The following is a 16,819-nucleotide window of genomic DNA, read 5'->3' on the forward strand; positions in this document are numbered from 1 at the left end:
CAAGTAACAAGCAAACACGACAAGATCCATGTGAAATGTAAAGTAACAAGCAAACACGCCAAGGTCCATGTGAATCGTAAAGTAACAAGCAAGCACGCCAAGTAACAAGCAAACACGCCAAGATCCCATGTGAAATGTAAAGTAACAAGCAAACACGCAAGATCATGTGAAACGTAAAGAAACAAGCAAACACGCCAAGTAACAAGCAACACACGCCAAAGATCCATTGTGAAATGTAAAGAAACAACAAACACGCCAAGTAAAAGCAAACACGCCACGATCCATGTGAAACTTAAAGTAACAAGCAAACACGCCAAAGATCCATGTGAAACTTAAAGTAACAAGCAAACACGCCAAGGTCCATGTGAAACGTAAAGTAACAAGCAAACACGCCAAGATCCCATGTTAAAAGAAACAAGCAATACACGCCGAAGATCCATGTGAAACGTACTAGTAACAAGCAAACACGCCAAGATCCATGTGAAACGTAAACAAGCAAACACGCCAAGATCCAAGGTAAAAAACATAAACAAGCAAGCCAAGATCCATGTGAAACGTAAAGTAACAAGAAACACGCAAGATCCATGTTAAAAAACATAAACAAGCAAGCCAAGATCCATGTGAAACGTAAACAAGCAAACACGCCAAGATCCAAGGTAAAAACATAAACAAGCAAGCCAAGATCCATGTGAAATGTGAAAGTAACAAGCAAACATTGCCACAATCCATGTGAAATGTAAAGTAACAAGCAAACACCGCCAAGGTCCATGTGAATCGTAAAGTAACAGCAAGCACGCCAAGTAAACAAGCAAACACGACAAGATCCATGTGAAATGTAAAGTAACAAGCAAACACGCCAAGATCCATGTGAAATGTAAAGTAACAAGCAAACACGCCAAGATCCATGTTAAAAAAATAAACAAGCATACACGCCAAGATCCATGTGAAACGTAAAGTAACAAGCATACACGCCAAGATCCATGTGAAACGTAAAGTAACAAGCAAGCACGCAAGATCCATGTGAAACGTAAAGTAACAAGCAAACATGCCCAAGATCCATGTGAAACGTAAAGTAACAAGCAAAAACGCCAAGATCCATGTGAAACGTAAAGTAACAAGCAAGCACAGCAAGGTCCATGTGAAACGTAAAGTAACAAGCAAACCAGCCAAGATCCATTTAACAACATAACAAGCAAGCAAGATCCATGTGAAACGTAAAGTAACAAGGCAAACAAGCCAAGATCCATGTTTAAAAAAATAAACAAGCATACACGCCAAGATCCATGTGAAACGTAAAGTAACAAGCAAACACGCCAAGATCCATGTGAAACGTAAACAAGCAAACACGCCAAGATCCAAGGTAAAAACATAAACAAGCAAGCCAAGATCCATGTGAAACGTAAAGTAACAAGAAACACGCCTAGATCCATGTTAAAAACATAACAAAGCAAGCCAAGATCCATGTGAAACGTAAACAAGCAAACACGCCAAGATCCAAGGTAAAAACATAAACAAGCAAGCCAAGATCCATGTGAAATGTGAAGTAACAAGCAAACATGCCACAATCCATGTGAAAAGTAAAGTAACAAGCAAACACGCCAAGGTCCATGTGAATCGTAAGTAACAAGCAAGCAGCCCAATTAACAAGCAAACACGACCAAGATCCATGTGAAATGTAAAGTAACAAGCAAACACGCCAAGATCCATGTGAATCGTAAAGTAACAAGCAAGCACGCCCAAGTAACAAGCAAACACGCAAGATCCATGTGAAATGTAAAGGTAACAAGCAAACACGCCAAGATCCATGTGAAACGTAAAGAAACAAGCAAACACGCCAAGTAACAAGCAAACACGCAAGATCCATGTGAAATGTAAAGAAACAAGCAAACACGCCAGAGTAACAAGCAAAACACGCCACGATCCACTGTGAAACTTAAAGTAACAAGCAAACACGCCACGATCCATGTGAAACTTAAAGTAACAAGCAAACACGCCAAGATCCATGTTTAAAAAAACAAACAAGCAAACACGCCAAGATCCATGTGAAAACGTAAAGTAACAAGGCAAACCACGCCAAGATCCATGGTGAAACGTAAACAAGCAAACACGCCAAGAACCAAGGTAAAAACATAAACAAGCAAGCCAAGATCCATGTGGAAATGTGAAGTAACAAGAAACACGCCAAGATCCATGTTAAAAACATAAACAAGCAAGCCAAGATCCATGTGAAACGTAAACAAGCAAACACGCCAAGATCCAGAGGTAAAAACATAACAAGCAAGCCAAGATCCATGTGAAACGGTAAAGTAACAAGCAAGCAAGCCAAGATCATATGAAATGTAAAGTAACAAGAACACGCCAAGATCCATGTGAAACGTAAGTAACAAGCAAACACGCCAAGATCCATTTAAAAACATAAACAAGCAAGCCAAATCCATGTGAAACGTAAACAAGCAAACGCTCCAAATCACTGAGAAACAAACAAGCATACGTCGCCAAATCATTGAGAGAACAAGCAAACTCGCCAAATCACTGAGAAACAAGCAAACGCGCCAAATCACTAAGAAACAAGCAAACACGCCAAACCACTGAGAAACAGCAAACGCGCCAAATCAGCTGAGAAACAAACAAGCAAAACGCACCAAAGTCACTGAGAAACAAACAAGCAAACGCTCCAAATCACTGAGAAACAAACAAGCAAACGACGCCAAATCACTGGAGAAACAAGCAAACGCGCCAAATCACTGGAGAAACAAGCAAACACGCCAAAAACTGAGAAACAAGCAAACACGCCAAATCACTGAGAAACCAAGCAAACGCGCCAAATCACTGAGAAACAAGCAAACGCGCCAAATCACTGAGAAACAAGCAAACGTGCCAAATCACTGAGAAACAAGCAAACACGCCAAATCACTGAGAAACAAGCAAACACGCCAAATCACTGAGAAACAAGCAAACGTGCCAAATCACTGAGAAACAAGCAAACACGCCAAATCACTGAGAAACAAGCAAACACGCCAAATCACTGGAGAAACAAGCAAACGCGCCAAATCACTGAGAAACAAGCAAACGCGCCAAATCACTGAGAAACAAGCAAACGTGCAAATCACTGAAGAACAAGCAAACGCGCCAAATCACTGAGAAACAAGCAAACGCATCAAATCACAGATAAACTCAACCAAGCAAACGCGCCAAACCACTGATAAACAAGCAACACGCCAAATCACTGAGAAACAAGCAACACGCCAAATCACTGAGAAACAAACAAGGCAAACGCACCAAATCACAGATAAATGTAAGCCGAGCAAACGCGCCAAATCACTGAGAAACAAAGAAGAGCGCCAAATCACTGAGATAACGCGCCAAATCCATGTGCAACTTAAGAGTTACTTTTACGTTTCACATAGATTTGGTGCTTTGCTTGTCCCTTTTAACGTTTCACATGGATTTGGTGCGTTTGCTTGTCCCTTTTACTTTCACATGGATTTGTGCGTTTGCTTGTCCTTTTACTTTTCACATGGATTTGGTGCGTTTGCTTGTCCTTTTTACGTTTCACATGGATTTGGTGCGTTTGCTTGTCCCATTTACGTTTCACATGGAGTTTAGCACATTTCCTTGTTAAAGTAACAAGCAAACGCACAAAGCCACGTTGAAACGTAAAGTAACAAGCAAACGCACCAAAGCCACGTGAAAACATAATGTAACAAGGCAAATGCACCAAAGCCACGTGAAACGTAAGAGTAACAAGCAATACGCACCAAAGCACGTGAAACGTAAAGTAAAAAGCAATGCACCCAAGCCACGTGAAACGTAAAGTAACAAGCAAACGCACCAAAGCACGTCGAAACGTAAAGTAACAAGCACATGCGCCAAATCGCTGAGAATGTAAAAGTTCTGTGGTGGTATCAAAGCCAGATAAGGGAAATAGTGAGCAGACTTATTGGTGACAAGAGACAAAAGTTGCTAATATATCGGCAGTAATCTCTGCTTTGGGAACATTAAAACATGAATGTCCACAAATAAACTAATAGTTGATAAAAAATCTAGTTACTTCTGTTATTTCTCTAGGTTCCTTTAGTTGAAACCATTCCATGAGAGCGCACCAAAGGTAGGCTCAGGGGCGTGCACATAGTTTGTGCTCTAAGTGACAGTTTTAGACATATAGGGGCCGAATTATCAAGCTCCAAAATGGAGCTTAATGCCCCTCGTTTCCGGCAAGAAACAGAAGGTTATGAGCAGCGGTCTGTACCCGTCATTGTATACGCTGCTCCATAACCTGCTCTGAGGCAATGGACAGAAATCAGACCCGATCGAATATGATCGGGTTGATTGACACCCCCTGCTAGCGGCCCGCAAATCTGCAGGGGGGCGGGTATTGCACAAGCAGTTTCTGGCGAACTGCTTGTGCAATGATAATGCCGACACCGTATGCTGTCAGCATTTATCGATGACAAGATTACTTACATTGTTTCATGTCCGCTCGCACATTGATAAATATGCCCCATAGGGTAAGATTACTGTGTAATGTATATTTTTTAGACAGTGTTGTGTGTAACGTACTGTGTAATGTATATTTATTAGGTCAGTGTGTGGTGTAACGGGTACTGTGTAATGTATATTTATAAGATGGGTGTAGTGTGTAACTGTACGTGTGTAATGTAGTAATTTATTAAATGGGTTGTGTTGTAACGGTACTGTGTAATGTATATTTATTAGATAGTGTTATTATGTGTGTAACTATACTGGTAATGTATATTTATTAGATAGTGTTATTATGTGAGTAACTGTACTGTTGAATGTATATTTATTAGATAGTGTTATTATGTGTGTAACTATACTGGTGTATATTGTATATTTATTAGATAGTGTTATTATGTGTGTAACGGTACTGTGTAATGTATATTTATTAGACAGTGTTGTATGTAACGGTACTGTGTGAATGTATATTTATTAGATAGTGTTGATTTGAGTGTAACTGTACTGTGTAATGTATATTTATTAGACAGTGTTGTGGTGTAACTGTACTGTGGAATGTATATATATTAGATAGTGTTATTATGTGTGTAACTATACCTGTGTAATGTATATTTTATTAGATAGTGTTATGAGTGTAACTGTACTGGATAATGTATATTTATTAGATAGTGTTATTATGTGTGTAACTATACTGTGTAATGTATATTTATTAGATAGTGTTATTATGAGTGTAACTGTACTGTGTAATGGTATATTTATTAGACAGTGTTGTGTGTAACTGTACTGTGTAATGTTATATTTATTAGATGGTGTTGTGTGTAACTGTACTGTGTAATGTATATTTAATTAAATGGTGTTGTGTGTAACGGTACTGTGTAATGTATATTTATTAGATAGTGTTATTATGTGTGTAACTATACTGTGTAAGTATATTTATTAGATAGTGTTATGTGTGTGACTGTACTGTGTACTTCTATATTTATAAGATAGTGTTATTATCTTGTGTAACTGTACTGGTGTAATGTATATTTATTAGACAGTGTTTGTGTTGTAACGGTACTGTTTAATGTACTTAGTAATTAGTCTACCCGGGGCATCGTGGGTAGGCGTCAGTGGTGGTACCTCTCGTTGAGTCCGCCTGTAGTCCCACACAGAACCGGGTGGTTCCATCCTTCTTAGGTACCAGACTACAGGGGAAGCCCAAGGACTATCGGAGGGCTCGATCACTCCCAGCGCGGCCATCTCCTGTATCTCCTTCCGCATTCCTTCTCGGACCTGCTTCGGTATACGGTAGGGGAGGCTGTCGCAGGGGATTCTGTCCCGGGAGCTCTCTACTTTAATGTACAGCTAGGGTAGTGTAGCCGGGCTCTTGGGAGAACGTCGCCTGCTTCTCCCACAGGAGCTGTCTTGCCTGTACCCTCTCGTAGGGTTCAAACCGGTCCCTCTAGCTGCACAAGACTAGTGAGGTCAGTCTGGGGGTTCCTTCTCTAATAAGGTCGGGTAGGGGGTAAGTTCTCTGGGTCGTTCTGCAGCAGGGGCACATACTGCGGCTACGTCCTCTGGCCTCTCCTGATACTCCTTCAGCATGTTCACATGAAAGGATCGCTGGATCCTCTCATCTGCACAGCTGGCTATAACATAGGTAGTATCACACACCCGGGATAACACTTTATACGGGCCCCTGCCAAGATGCTTGCATCTTGTTGGCCTTCACAGGCTTGAGCACCAAAACCTTCTGTCCAACCTGGGAAGACCCCGCTGCCGGGCACCCTGATCGTACCACCCCTTCTGTCTTTCCCTGGGCCACCTGGAGATTCCCCTCTTACCATCAGAGACAGTTTCTCCATGCGGTCCCGGAGTTCCAGAACATATGGCACGATGGGGGTTCCCCCTCCTGCTCTCTCTCTCCCTCCCAGTGTCCTCTAATGAGATCAAGGGGCCGCGACTCTTCTCCCAAAGAGTAACTCAAGGGAGAGAACCCAGTGGATTCCTGGGGGCACCTCCCTGTACGCAAATAGCAGATGAGGCAGGAATCGTTCCCAGTCTCTGCAAGTGTCCGTGAAGGTCCTCAGCATTCTGCTTGAGGGTAGCCATTAAAGCGCTCGCAGAGGGACCGTTAGTCTGGGGTGATAAGGCGAACTGAGCAACGGTTTAATGCCGCACACCTTCCACAGCTGCTGGGTGAGCACAGCGGTAAACTGGGTCCCCTGATCAGAGAGAATCTCCTTAGGGAACCCGACCCTAGTAAAAATCTTAACTAGGGCATCAGCGACTGTCTCTGCCTCTATATTCGACAGTGCTACTGCCTCTGGGTAACGAGTGGCATAGTCCACCACAGTGAGAATATACTTCTTACCTGATGGACTAGCCCTGGCAAGTGGACCCACAATGTCAACGGCTATGCGGGAAAAGGGTTCCCCAATGACAGGCATAGACATAAGCCTAGCTTTGGGTGGTCCCCCCGCTTACCCACCCGTTGACAGGTGTCACAAGTACTACAATATACCCGCACATCTCGGTTAAAATTGGGCCAGAAGAAATTCTGGGTGATCCTATGAGCGGTGCGGCGGGACCCTAGATGTCCAGCTAACGGTACACCGTGCCCAATCCGCAGAATCTCTTGCCGGTATTTCGCAGGCACTACCAGCTGCCGATTTTGTGGAAGGGCAGTACTTTTCTCGGCAGGTTTGGGGATTCTATATAGCCTATCCCCCACCCACTCATAACGTTCCCCATCTACTCCCTCTTCTCCAGGTGTCTGCCTTGCCCTGTACTTCTGAAGGGTCGGATCTCTCCGGGTTTCCCTCCTGTACGGTCTCTGGGGTATCCCAACTCAAGGGGGTCTGGTCTAGGGTAATAAGTCGGGGAAGAGAGTCTTACCTGGGTCTCAGCAGCAGGTGGGGTCGGTCTTGGTGACACGGGCCGTGGGCACGGGTAGTCACTGGGTTAACATCACGGGGACCCCATGGGAGCGTAGGACGAAACAAGGGGGGCCAAGTCATTTCCAAGGAGAACATCAGCTGGTAAATCCTTCATGACCCCCACATTCACATGTCTAGTGCCCACTCCCAATCCAAATGTACCCGGGCAACAGGTAAGGCCGGAAACACAGTGCCCCCTGCCACTCTCACAGCCACAGTGTCTCCAGTAGTGCTGTTTTCTCAGACACCAGGTTCTTTTGAAGCAAGGTCATAGTAGCACCAGTATCCCGTAGACCACTGACCACTCTTCCCATTCACGTTTAACCAGTTGCCGGTGCTGTTGCCGGTTATCCGGTGGACAGCTTGCACGGGGGGTCTGCTTCAGTAGGATTGCCCCAGCATTCTTGTTCCTCTACCGCAGTGGGCGAGCAGGCTGAGGGTTACCGTGGGTATTCCGCCGGCGGGGTCTCCTCTACAGGACTGTGCTTGTTTGCCGTGTTGAGGGGACACTCCGACCTTTGTGTCCTATTTGCTTACATCCAAAGCACCGGATAGGGCTGGGGAGTAATCCGTGAGGTGAACCGGGCTGTCTGAGGGTAGTTCGTGACCGGAGGCTGTGTGGCATAGCGGGTGCGCTGGGGGTGGTAATGGCAGTTGCTGGGGTGGCCGGGGGTTCCGTACTCCACTTTAGGCAGGGGCTTAGTGGGTAGCAGTGTCCAGTTTGCGGGCATCCGTATACTCATCTGCCAAGCGAGCAGCTTCATGCAGGGTGGAGGGTTTACGGTCCCGAACCCACTCTCTAACTCCTGCTGATAACTGTCAAAGCAATGTTGCCAACAGGAATAGCTGCAGCACCTCTTCCCCAGACACGGCTTTGGCACCCGCCATCCAGGTGGCGATGCTGTGCGGGGGCACCTTACATGCACCACTCAACGTAGGAATCACCAGCACAATTTAACAGTGTCTCTGAACTGTCTCCGGTATGCCTCCGGTGTAACCGCATACCTGAGAGCAGAGCCTCTTTCACAGTATTATAATCCCCAACTTCCTCATCTGGAATGGCCCGAAAAGCCTCACTGGCCCGGCCGGATAATATTTTCCGGACAATATCGTGACCCAGTCCTCGGCGGGTACCTGGTGTAGTGCACATTGTCTCTCAAATCCGCAAGGGTACCCCATCAATCCTCTCCTTCTGTTTCCAGGAAGTTTTTAAAAGCGGTAAAATGCACTTTTCTCTTTTCCACTGGGGTTGCGGTGACTTGGACTGCTGCAGCCGCCGCCTTTGGCGAAGTAGGTTGGCCTCCACAGCTGCTATGACCCGGTCGATAATTTCCCGCAGATGGGTTGGGGCCATAAGTGTGCCAGTCTTCTTTTGACCGCCCGCCGGTCAACAGCCTTGCTTCTTCGGGGGTTCTGTCTGACATGACTGAGGCTCATTGGTTCCTTCGTGCCCTGATACTCCGTCCATCTCGGTCAGTCTTGCAATAATCTCCCTCTTCCTGAGGTTACTGTGTTTGTTGGCCCGCGTTGCTCTAGCAGGTCTTTAAGAGGTAGCCTCCCTTTTTAGCCTTTCATACGGTGTTCCCATTCGGTCTGGATCCGTAGTTGCTCCTTTGGGCGATAAGGATTATCCCCCACCGCTCGCCACCAATTGTTACGGTACCAACAGGATACCAAGGTTAATACCAGATGACAACGTCCTGCGATAGACAATCAGCAATTCACAACCCCGATCAGTTTCCCCTCAAACATGAGACCAAGCTCCACATTTCAAGGTTTAAACAGAATGACATTTATTAAAGGCTAGATCCTAGTATTTATACAGGTTTTTGACCCCCCCCAGATGGGGGTTGAAAGATATGTTGTACATTAGATAAAAGGGAAGAGCGCCCTTTTTGACATGAGTACAATAGAATTATATTACTTAAACACTTCAACCACAAGACACTCTTGGCTCTTCTTATCACTTAGCGTTTTCCTCTCTGGAGGTGATCAAACAATAGAATGCTTAGCACTAATTAGATTATAGCTGGAGCCAGCAACTTGTGTTTAGAAAATAAAGTAACACTTTCAGTCCTGACGAAGGGTCTGTCACAATAGTGTTATTATGTGTGTAACTGTTACTGTGTAATGCATATTATTAGATAGTGTTATTATTGAGTGTAACTGTACTATGTAATGTATATTTATTAGATAGTGTTATTATGAGTGTAACTGTACATTTATTAGATAGTGTTATTATGTGTGCTACCTGTACTGTGTAATGTATATTTATTAGATAGTGTTAGTGTGTAACTGTACTGTGTAATGTATATTATTAGATAGTGTTATGTGTGTACTGTACTGTGTAATGTATATTTATTAGATAGTGTTATGTGTGTAACTGTACTGTGTAATGTATATTTATTAGATAGTGTTATTATTGTGTAGTAAACTGTACTGTATAATATATATTTATTAGATGGTGTTATTATGAGTAATAACTGTACTGTGTAATGTATATTTATATGTGTTATAGTGTGAACTGTACTGGATGTAATGTATATTTATTAGATAGTGTTATATGTGTGTAACTGTACTGTGTAATGTATATTTATTAGACAGTGTTATTATGTGTGTAACTGTACTGTGTAATGTTTATTTTATTAGTGTTATTATATGTGTAACTGTACTGTGTAGTATATATTTATTAGATAGTGTTATTATGTGTGTAACTGTACTGTGTAATGTATATATTTATTAGATGTGTTAATATGAGTAACTGCACTTTTGTTATGTGTTTTTGAAGTGTTTTGTGAATCTTTTATGTTGCGGTAAAACTGTTAACTACAGCTCTTTGAGCGTGGAAAGGATTGCTGCATAAAAGACGAATGCGCAATCGTGATTTTTCAAGACTTGTAATATCTGCACAATGGAAATTGAATGCTAACAGACCACATTGCGTGCGGAAAACTCATAACGCCCCTACTTGTAATCTTGGCCCATAATGTATAAGACACGTGCACGCTCCTTTTTTAAAAGGGACATGAAAGTCAAAAATGATTATTTCATGGGTTTCAGACAGAGTATACACTGTAAACAACTTTTCAATTTGCTTCTATTATGAAAATATGCTTTGTTCTTTTTCTATCCTTTGTTAAAAAGGTATGCTCAGGTGAAGCAATGCATTACTGGGAGCTAGCTGCTGATTGGTGGCTTCACATATGTCTCTTGTCATTGGCTCACCGGACTGTGCCTCAGCTAACTCCCAGTAGTGATTGATGAATTACAAAATTGTTTAAAATTATATTCTCTTTTTGAATCATGAAAGAAAAATGTTGGGTTCCATGTCCCTTAAAAGGGAAACAGCTATCTTATCAATGTTTGTGTAGACTAACGCCTTTATTACCCATTCCCCAGCTTTGCACAACCAACATTGTTATATTAATATACTTTATAACATTTAAACCTCTACATTTCTGCCTGTTTTTAAGCCACTACAGACAGCATTTATCACATGTTTTTTTATTAGCTTTTCACAACAGGAGACTGCTAGTTCATGTGGGCCATATAGATAATGTTTTCAGGCCCAGGAAGTTATTTAAGAATAGCACAACACAGTACTAAAGGCCACTCAATAGATTTTAAATAGTCACAGTCATGTGATAAGGGGGCAGTCTGCAGAGGCTTAGATACAAGGTAATCACAGAGGTAAAAAGTATATTAATATAACTGAGATAAGGGGGCAGTCTGCAGAGGGGTTAGATACAAGGTAATCACAGAGGTAAAAAATATATTATAACTGAGATAAGGAGCAGTCTGCAGAGGGTTAGATACAAGGTTATCACAGAGGTAAAAAGTATATTAATATAACTGAGATAAGGGGGCAGTCTGCAGAGGGTTAGATACAAGGTAATCATAGTGGTAAAAAGTATATTAATATAACTGAGATAAGGAGCAGCTCTGCAGAGGGTTAGATACAAGGTAATCCTAGTGGTAAAAAGTATATTAATATAACTGAGATAAGGGGCAGTCTGCAGAGGCTTAGATACAAGGTAATCACAGAGGTAAAAAGTATATTAATATAACTGAGATAAGGGGGCAGTCTGCAGAGGTTTAGATACAAGGTAATCACAGTGGTAAAAAGTATATTAATATAACTGAGATAAGGGGCAGTCTGCAGAGGCTTAGATACAAGGTAATCACAGAGGTAAAAAGTATATTAATTTAACTGAGATAAGGGGCAGTCTGCAGAAGTTTAGATACAAGGTAATCATAGTGGTAAAAAGTATATTAATATAACTGAGATAAGGGGCAGTCTGCAGAGGCTTAGATACAAGGTAATCACAGAGGTAAAAAGTATATTAATATAACTGAGATAAGGAGCAGTCTGCAGAGGGTTAGATACAAGGTAATCTCATAGTGGTAAAAAGTATATTAATATAACCGAGATAGGGGCAGTCTGCAGATGCTTAGATACAGGTAATCACAGAGGTAAAAAGTATATTAATATAACTGAGATAAGGGGCAGTCTGCAGAAGTTTAGATACAAGGTAATCACAGAGGTAAAAAGTATTAATATAACTGAGATAAGGGTCAGTCTGCAGAGGCTTAGATACAAGGTAATCACAGAGGTAAAAAGTGTATTAATATAACTAAGATAAGGAGCAGTCTGCAGAGGCTTAGATACAGGGTAATCACAGAGGTAAAATGTATATTAATATAACTGAGATAAGGGGCAGTCTGCAGAGGCTTAGATACAGGGTAATTACAGAAGTAAAATGTATATTAATATAACTTTGTTGGTTGTGCAAAAACTGGGGAATGGGTAATAAAGGGTTTATCTATCTTTCAAAACAAATACAAATTCTATTGAAGACTGTCCCTTTAAATTGTAAATTTAATTGTAAGGGTATAATTTTAACTTTGAAAAAATCCAGGGAAGCTCTGGGCCAAAGTTAGAGCAGTTTGTAGAAAAAGTAATGGTCACATTATTAATATGGAGTTTCTTTAAAAGGGACAGTGTACTCCAGAATTTGTATGGTTTTAAAAGATAAATGATCCCTTTATTACCCATTCCCCAGATTTGCATAACCAACACAGTTATATTAATATACGTTTTACCTCTGTGATTATCTTGTATCTAAGCCTCTGCAGACTGCTCCTTATCTCAGTTATATTAATACACTTTTTACCTCTGTGATTACCATGTATCTAAGCCTCTGCAGACTGCCCCTTATCTCGGTTATATTAATACACTTTTTACCTCTGTGATTACCTTGTATCTAAGCCTCTGCAGACTGCTCCTTATCTCAGTTATATTAATATACGTTTTTACCTCTGTGATTACCTTGTATCTAAGCCTCTGCAGACTGCTCCTTATCTCAGTTATATTAATACACTTTTTACCTCTGTGATTACCATGTATCTAAGCCTCTGCAGACTGCCCCCTTATATCAGTTATATTAATATTCTTTTTACCTCTGTGATTACCTTGTATCTAAGCCTCTGCAGACTGCTCCTTATCTCAGTTATATTAATATACTTTTTACCTCTGTGATTACCTTGTATCTAAGCCTCTGCAGACTGCTCCTTATCTCAGTTATATTAATATACGTTTTACCTCTGTGATTACCATGTATCTAAGCCTCTGCAGACTGCTCTTTATCTCAGTTATATTAATATACTTTTTACCTCGGTGATTACCTTGTATCTAAGCTTCTGCAGACTGCTCCTTATCTCAGTTACATTAATATACTTTTTACCTCTGTGATTACCCTGTATCTAAGCCTCTGTAGACAGCTCTTATCTCAGTTATATTAATATACTTTTTACCTCTGTGATTACCCTGTATCTAATCCTCTGCAGACTGCCCCCTTATCTCAGTTATATTAATATACTTTTTACCTCTGCGATTACCCTGTATCTAACCCTCTGCAGACTGCCCCTTATCTCAGTTATATTAATACAAGGTAATCACAGAGATAAAAAAATGTATCTAATCTTTTTCAGACGTACCCCTTATTTAAGTTCTTTTGACAGACTTGCATTATAGTCAAATCATTGCTGACTCATAAATAGCTCCACAGGAGTGAGCACAGTGTTATCTATATGGCACACATGAACTAGCACTATCTAGCTGGGAAAATCTTAAAATGCCCTGAGATAAGAGGCAGTTCAACAGCTTAGAAATTAGTATATGAATTTACCTAGGTTTAGCTTTCAACAAAGAATACCAAAAGAACAAAGCCAAATTAGAAATTTCATGCTTTCATACTATCCGTGTTATGAACGTTTAATTTTGACTAGATGGTCCTTTTAAATAAATGATGCAAAAAATAAATATTACACAGAGAATGAAAGAATGTGTTTTACAATCCGTGTCACACGGAGACACTAAAGTAGTGTATTGTAGGAGAAACGTGACTCAAACACAAAACAGACGGTTGTAATGTTTCTTACAGTCATCTGCTATCAGTATGGCTTTATTCACTATTATTTCCAGGGCTTCCCACAACAAATGGCTGGAAGGGCACGAAAGGTCCAAGTGAAGAAGACCCTGCCAGAATAGAAAGTAGTTGTCCGGACAGCGGGGAGCAGCTCACCTGTGGAGAAAACGCAATAAATGACATAGGTGTGTAACGTAAGTGTGCTCTCACTAACAGGTCTACCAGGAACACAATTACGCACTTTATTAAACAGTGTACAGAAGACTTCTTGGTGGTTGTTCATATCAATTCCTCCATATATTTTAAGAAGATCCTCGTCATCCTCTGTTTTGGCCTCTTCAAATACAATAGCTTGGATCAAAAGGTCTTCATCATCTAGATCTCTAGCAAGACATAGGACACAAGATAAAAATCAAACCAAGGTGGCACTAGACATGAATGCCCTTTATCACACAGTCTAGAATTTCAAAATAGACCTAGTGAATAAACCGTTACATTATTAGTCTCCAGCATAAGAATCAAGGCTTTAAGGAGCATATAAAATAACTACAAAGTGATAGTACATAGAGCACACACGTCTCCAAAATTGGTTTACTTACTTAAGTTTGGTTAACACATCCAGAACCTGAAGACCTAAAACATAAAAAAGGATTATTAAGAAAGTGTGTAAAACAGAGAATGACATTGGATCACAGGCTGCTTCATACAGACATTACTATACAGACCTAAAACATACAAAAAAGGATCATTAAAGGGACAGTATACTTGAAAAATTTTATGGTTTAAAAAGATAGATAATCCCTTTATTACCCATTCCCCAGTTTTGCATAATAAAAACTGATATATTAATACACTTTTTACCTCTGTAATAACCTTGTATCAAGCCTCTGCAGACTGCCCCCTTATCTCAGTTCTTTTGGCAAAATGGCATTTTAGCCAATTGGTGATCACTTATAAATAACATTGAGCACAATTCTGTGGAGTTATCTATATGGCACACATGAACTAGTGCTGTGTAGCTGAGAGCAACTGTCAAAATGCACTGAAATAAGAGGAGGCTTTCAATGGCTTAAAAATTAGCCTATGAGCCTACCTAGATTTAGCTTTCAACAAAGAATATAAAAAGAACAAAACAAATTTGTCTGTATAAGTGGGTCAGAAGAAGTGTAAATACACTTGTGATACCCCAGCTTGATTATCAGGACCCTGCGTGTTATATATCAGCCTAACACAAACAGGAATGTCCCTTTAGTATACAGTTAAATTTTATGTCTGGAGTGAACTCACCTACGTGACCAGGGCAGATATTAAACAACTCTGGAACTTTCTGCAGCCCATTACTTAACCCCATATAGCTGAAACAAACCCACAACCACTGCTTAAGTGATTTACAGTTCTGGTGACATCAGCAGCTGCACTGCTCGCCCAGGTAAGTGCTCTTAGCTTAAAAATGATTGGAGCCACAGAGAAGCTCTTAACAAAATAACAATGGAAATTCAACAGTTTGCCTCTGACTGTAATTTACCAAATTGTGCTTTTCTACTCCTCTAGAGAGACTAGAGTGCATCCTGCATATGATACAGTGTGACCCCACAACTTGCTACATACAGATTGTTTACAGCAGTGCACAAGCGTATTTACCTCTGAAGTGCATACTGCATATGTACATATGATACAGTCTGACCCCACAACTTGCTACATACTGATTGTTTACAGCAGTGCACAAGCGTATTTACCTCTGGAGTGCATCCTGCATATGTACATATGACCCCCACAACCTGCTACATACTGATTGCTTGCAGCAGTGCACAAGCTTATTTACCTCTGGAGTGCATCTGCATATGTACATATGATACAGTCTGACCCCACAACTTGCTACATACAGATTGTTTACAGCAGTGCACAAGCGTATTTACCTCTGGAGTGCATCCTGCATATGTACATATGACCCCACAACCTGCTACATACTGACCATTTACAGCAGTGCACAAGCTTATTTACCTCTGGAGTGCATCCTGCATATGTACATATGATACAGTCTCACCCTACAACTTGCTACATACTGATTGCTTGCAGCAGTGCACAAGCTTATTTACCTCTGAAGTGCATACTGCATATGTACATACAATACAGTCTGACCCCACAACTTGCTACATACTGATTGCTTGCAGCAGTGCACAAGCTTATTTACCTCTGAAGTGCATCCTGCATATTTACATATGACCCCACAACCTACTACATACTGACCATTTACAGCAGTGCACAAGCTTATTTACCTCTGAAGCGCATACTGCATATGTACATATGATACAGGCTGACCCCACAACTTGCTACATACTGATTGCTTGCAGCAGTGCACAAGCTTATTTACCTCTGAAGTGCATCCTGCATATGTACATATGATACAGGCTGACCCCACAACTTGCTACATACTGATTGCTTGCAGCAGTGCCACAAGCTTATTTACCTCTGAAGTGCATCCTGCATATGTACATATGACCCCACAACCTGCTACATACTGACCATTTACAGCAATGCACAAGCTTATTTACCTCTGAAGTGCATACTGCATATGTACATATGATACAGGCTGACCCCACAACTTGCTACATACTGATTGCTTGCAGCAGTGCACAAGCTTATTTACCTCTGGAGTGCATACTGCATATGTACATACAATACAGTCTGACCCCACAACTTGCTACATACTGATTGCTTGCAGCAGTGCACAAGCTTATTTACCTCTGAAGTGCATCCTGCATATTTACATATGACCCCACAACCTGCTACATACTGACCATTTACAGCAGTGCACAAGCTTATTTACCTCTGAAGCGCATACTGCATATGTAAATATGATACAGGCTGACCCCACAACTTGCTACATACTGATTGCTTGCAGCAGTGCACAAGCTTATTTACCTCTGAAGTGCATACTGCATATGTACATACAATACAGTCTGACCCCACAACTTGCTACATACTGATTGCTTG

General features: G+C 41.3%; 1 protein-coding gene and 1 pseudogene across 1 annotated transcript in view; both read right to left on the reverse strand.

Moving 5' to 3' along the window:
* The window catches only part of LOC128649813 (inverted formin-2-like), a 45,796-nt pseudogene extending 42,099 nt beyond the window's left edge, over positions 1–3,697 (reverse strand).
* A 10,723-nt stretch (positions 3,698–14,420) lies between these two features.
* The window catches only part of LOC128644732 (inverted formin-2), an 80,399-nt gene continuing 78,000 nt past the window's right edge, over positions 14,421–16,819 (reverse strand). The window contains exon 5 of the mRNA XM_053697260.1: positions 14,421–14,458. Within this exon, the coding sequence (XP_053553235.1) occupies positions 14,421–14,458 (38 nt within the window). The remainder of the gene's footprint in view (positions 14,459–16,819) is intronic.

This window comes from Bombina bombina, chromosome 1, assembly GCF_027579735.1.
Source record: "Bombina bombina isolate aBomBom1 chromosome 1, aBomBom1.pri, whole genome shotgun sequence".
Classification (NCBI taxonomy): domain Eukaryota; kingdom Metazoa; phylum Chordata; class Amphibia; order Anura; family Bombinatoridae; genus Bombina; species Bombina bombina.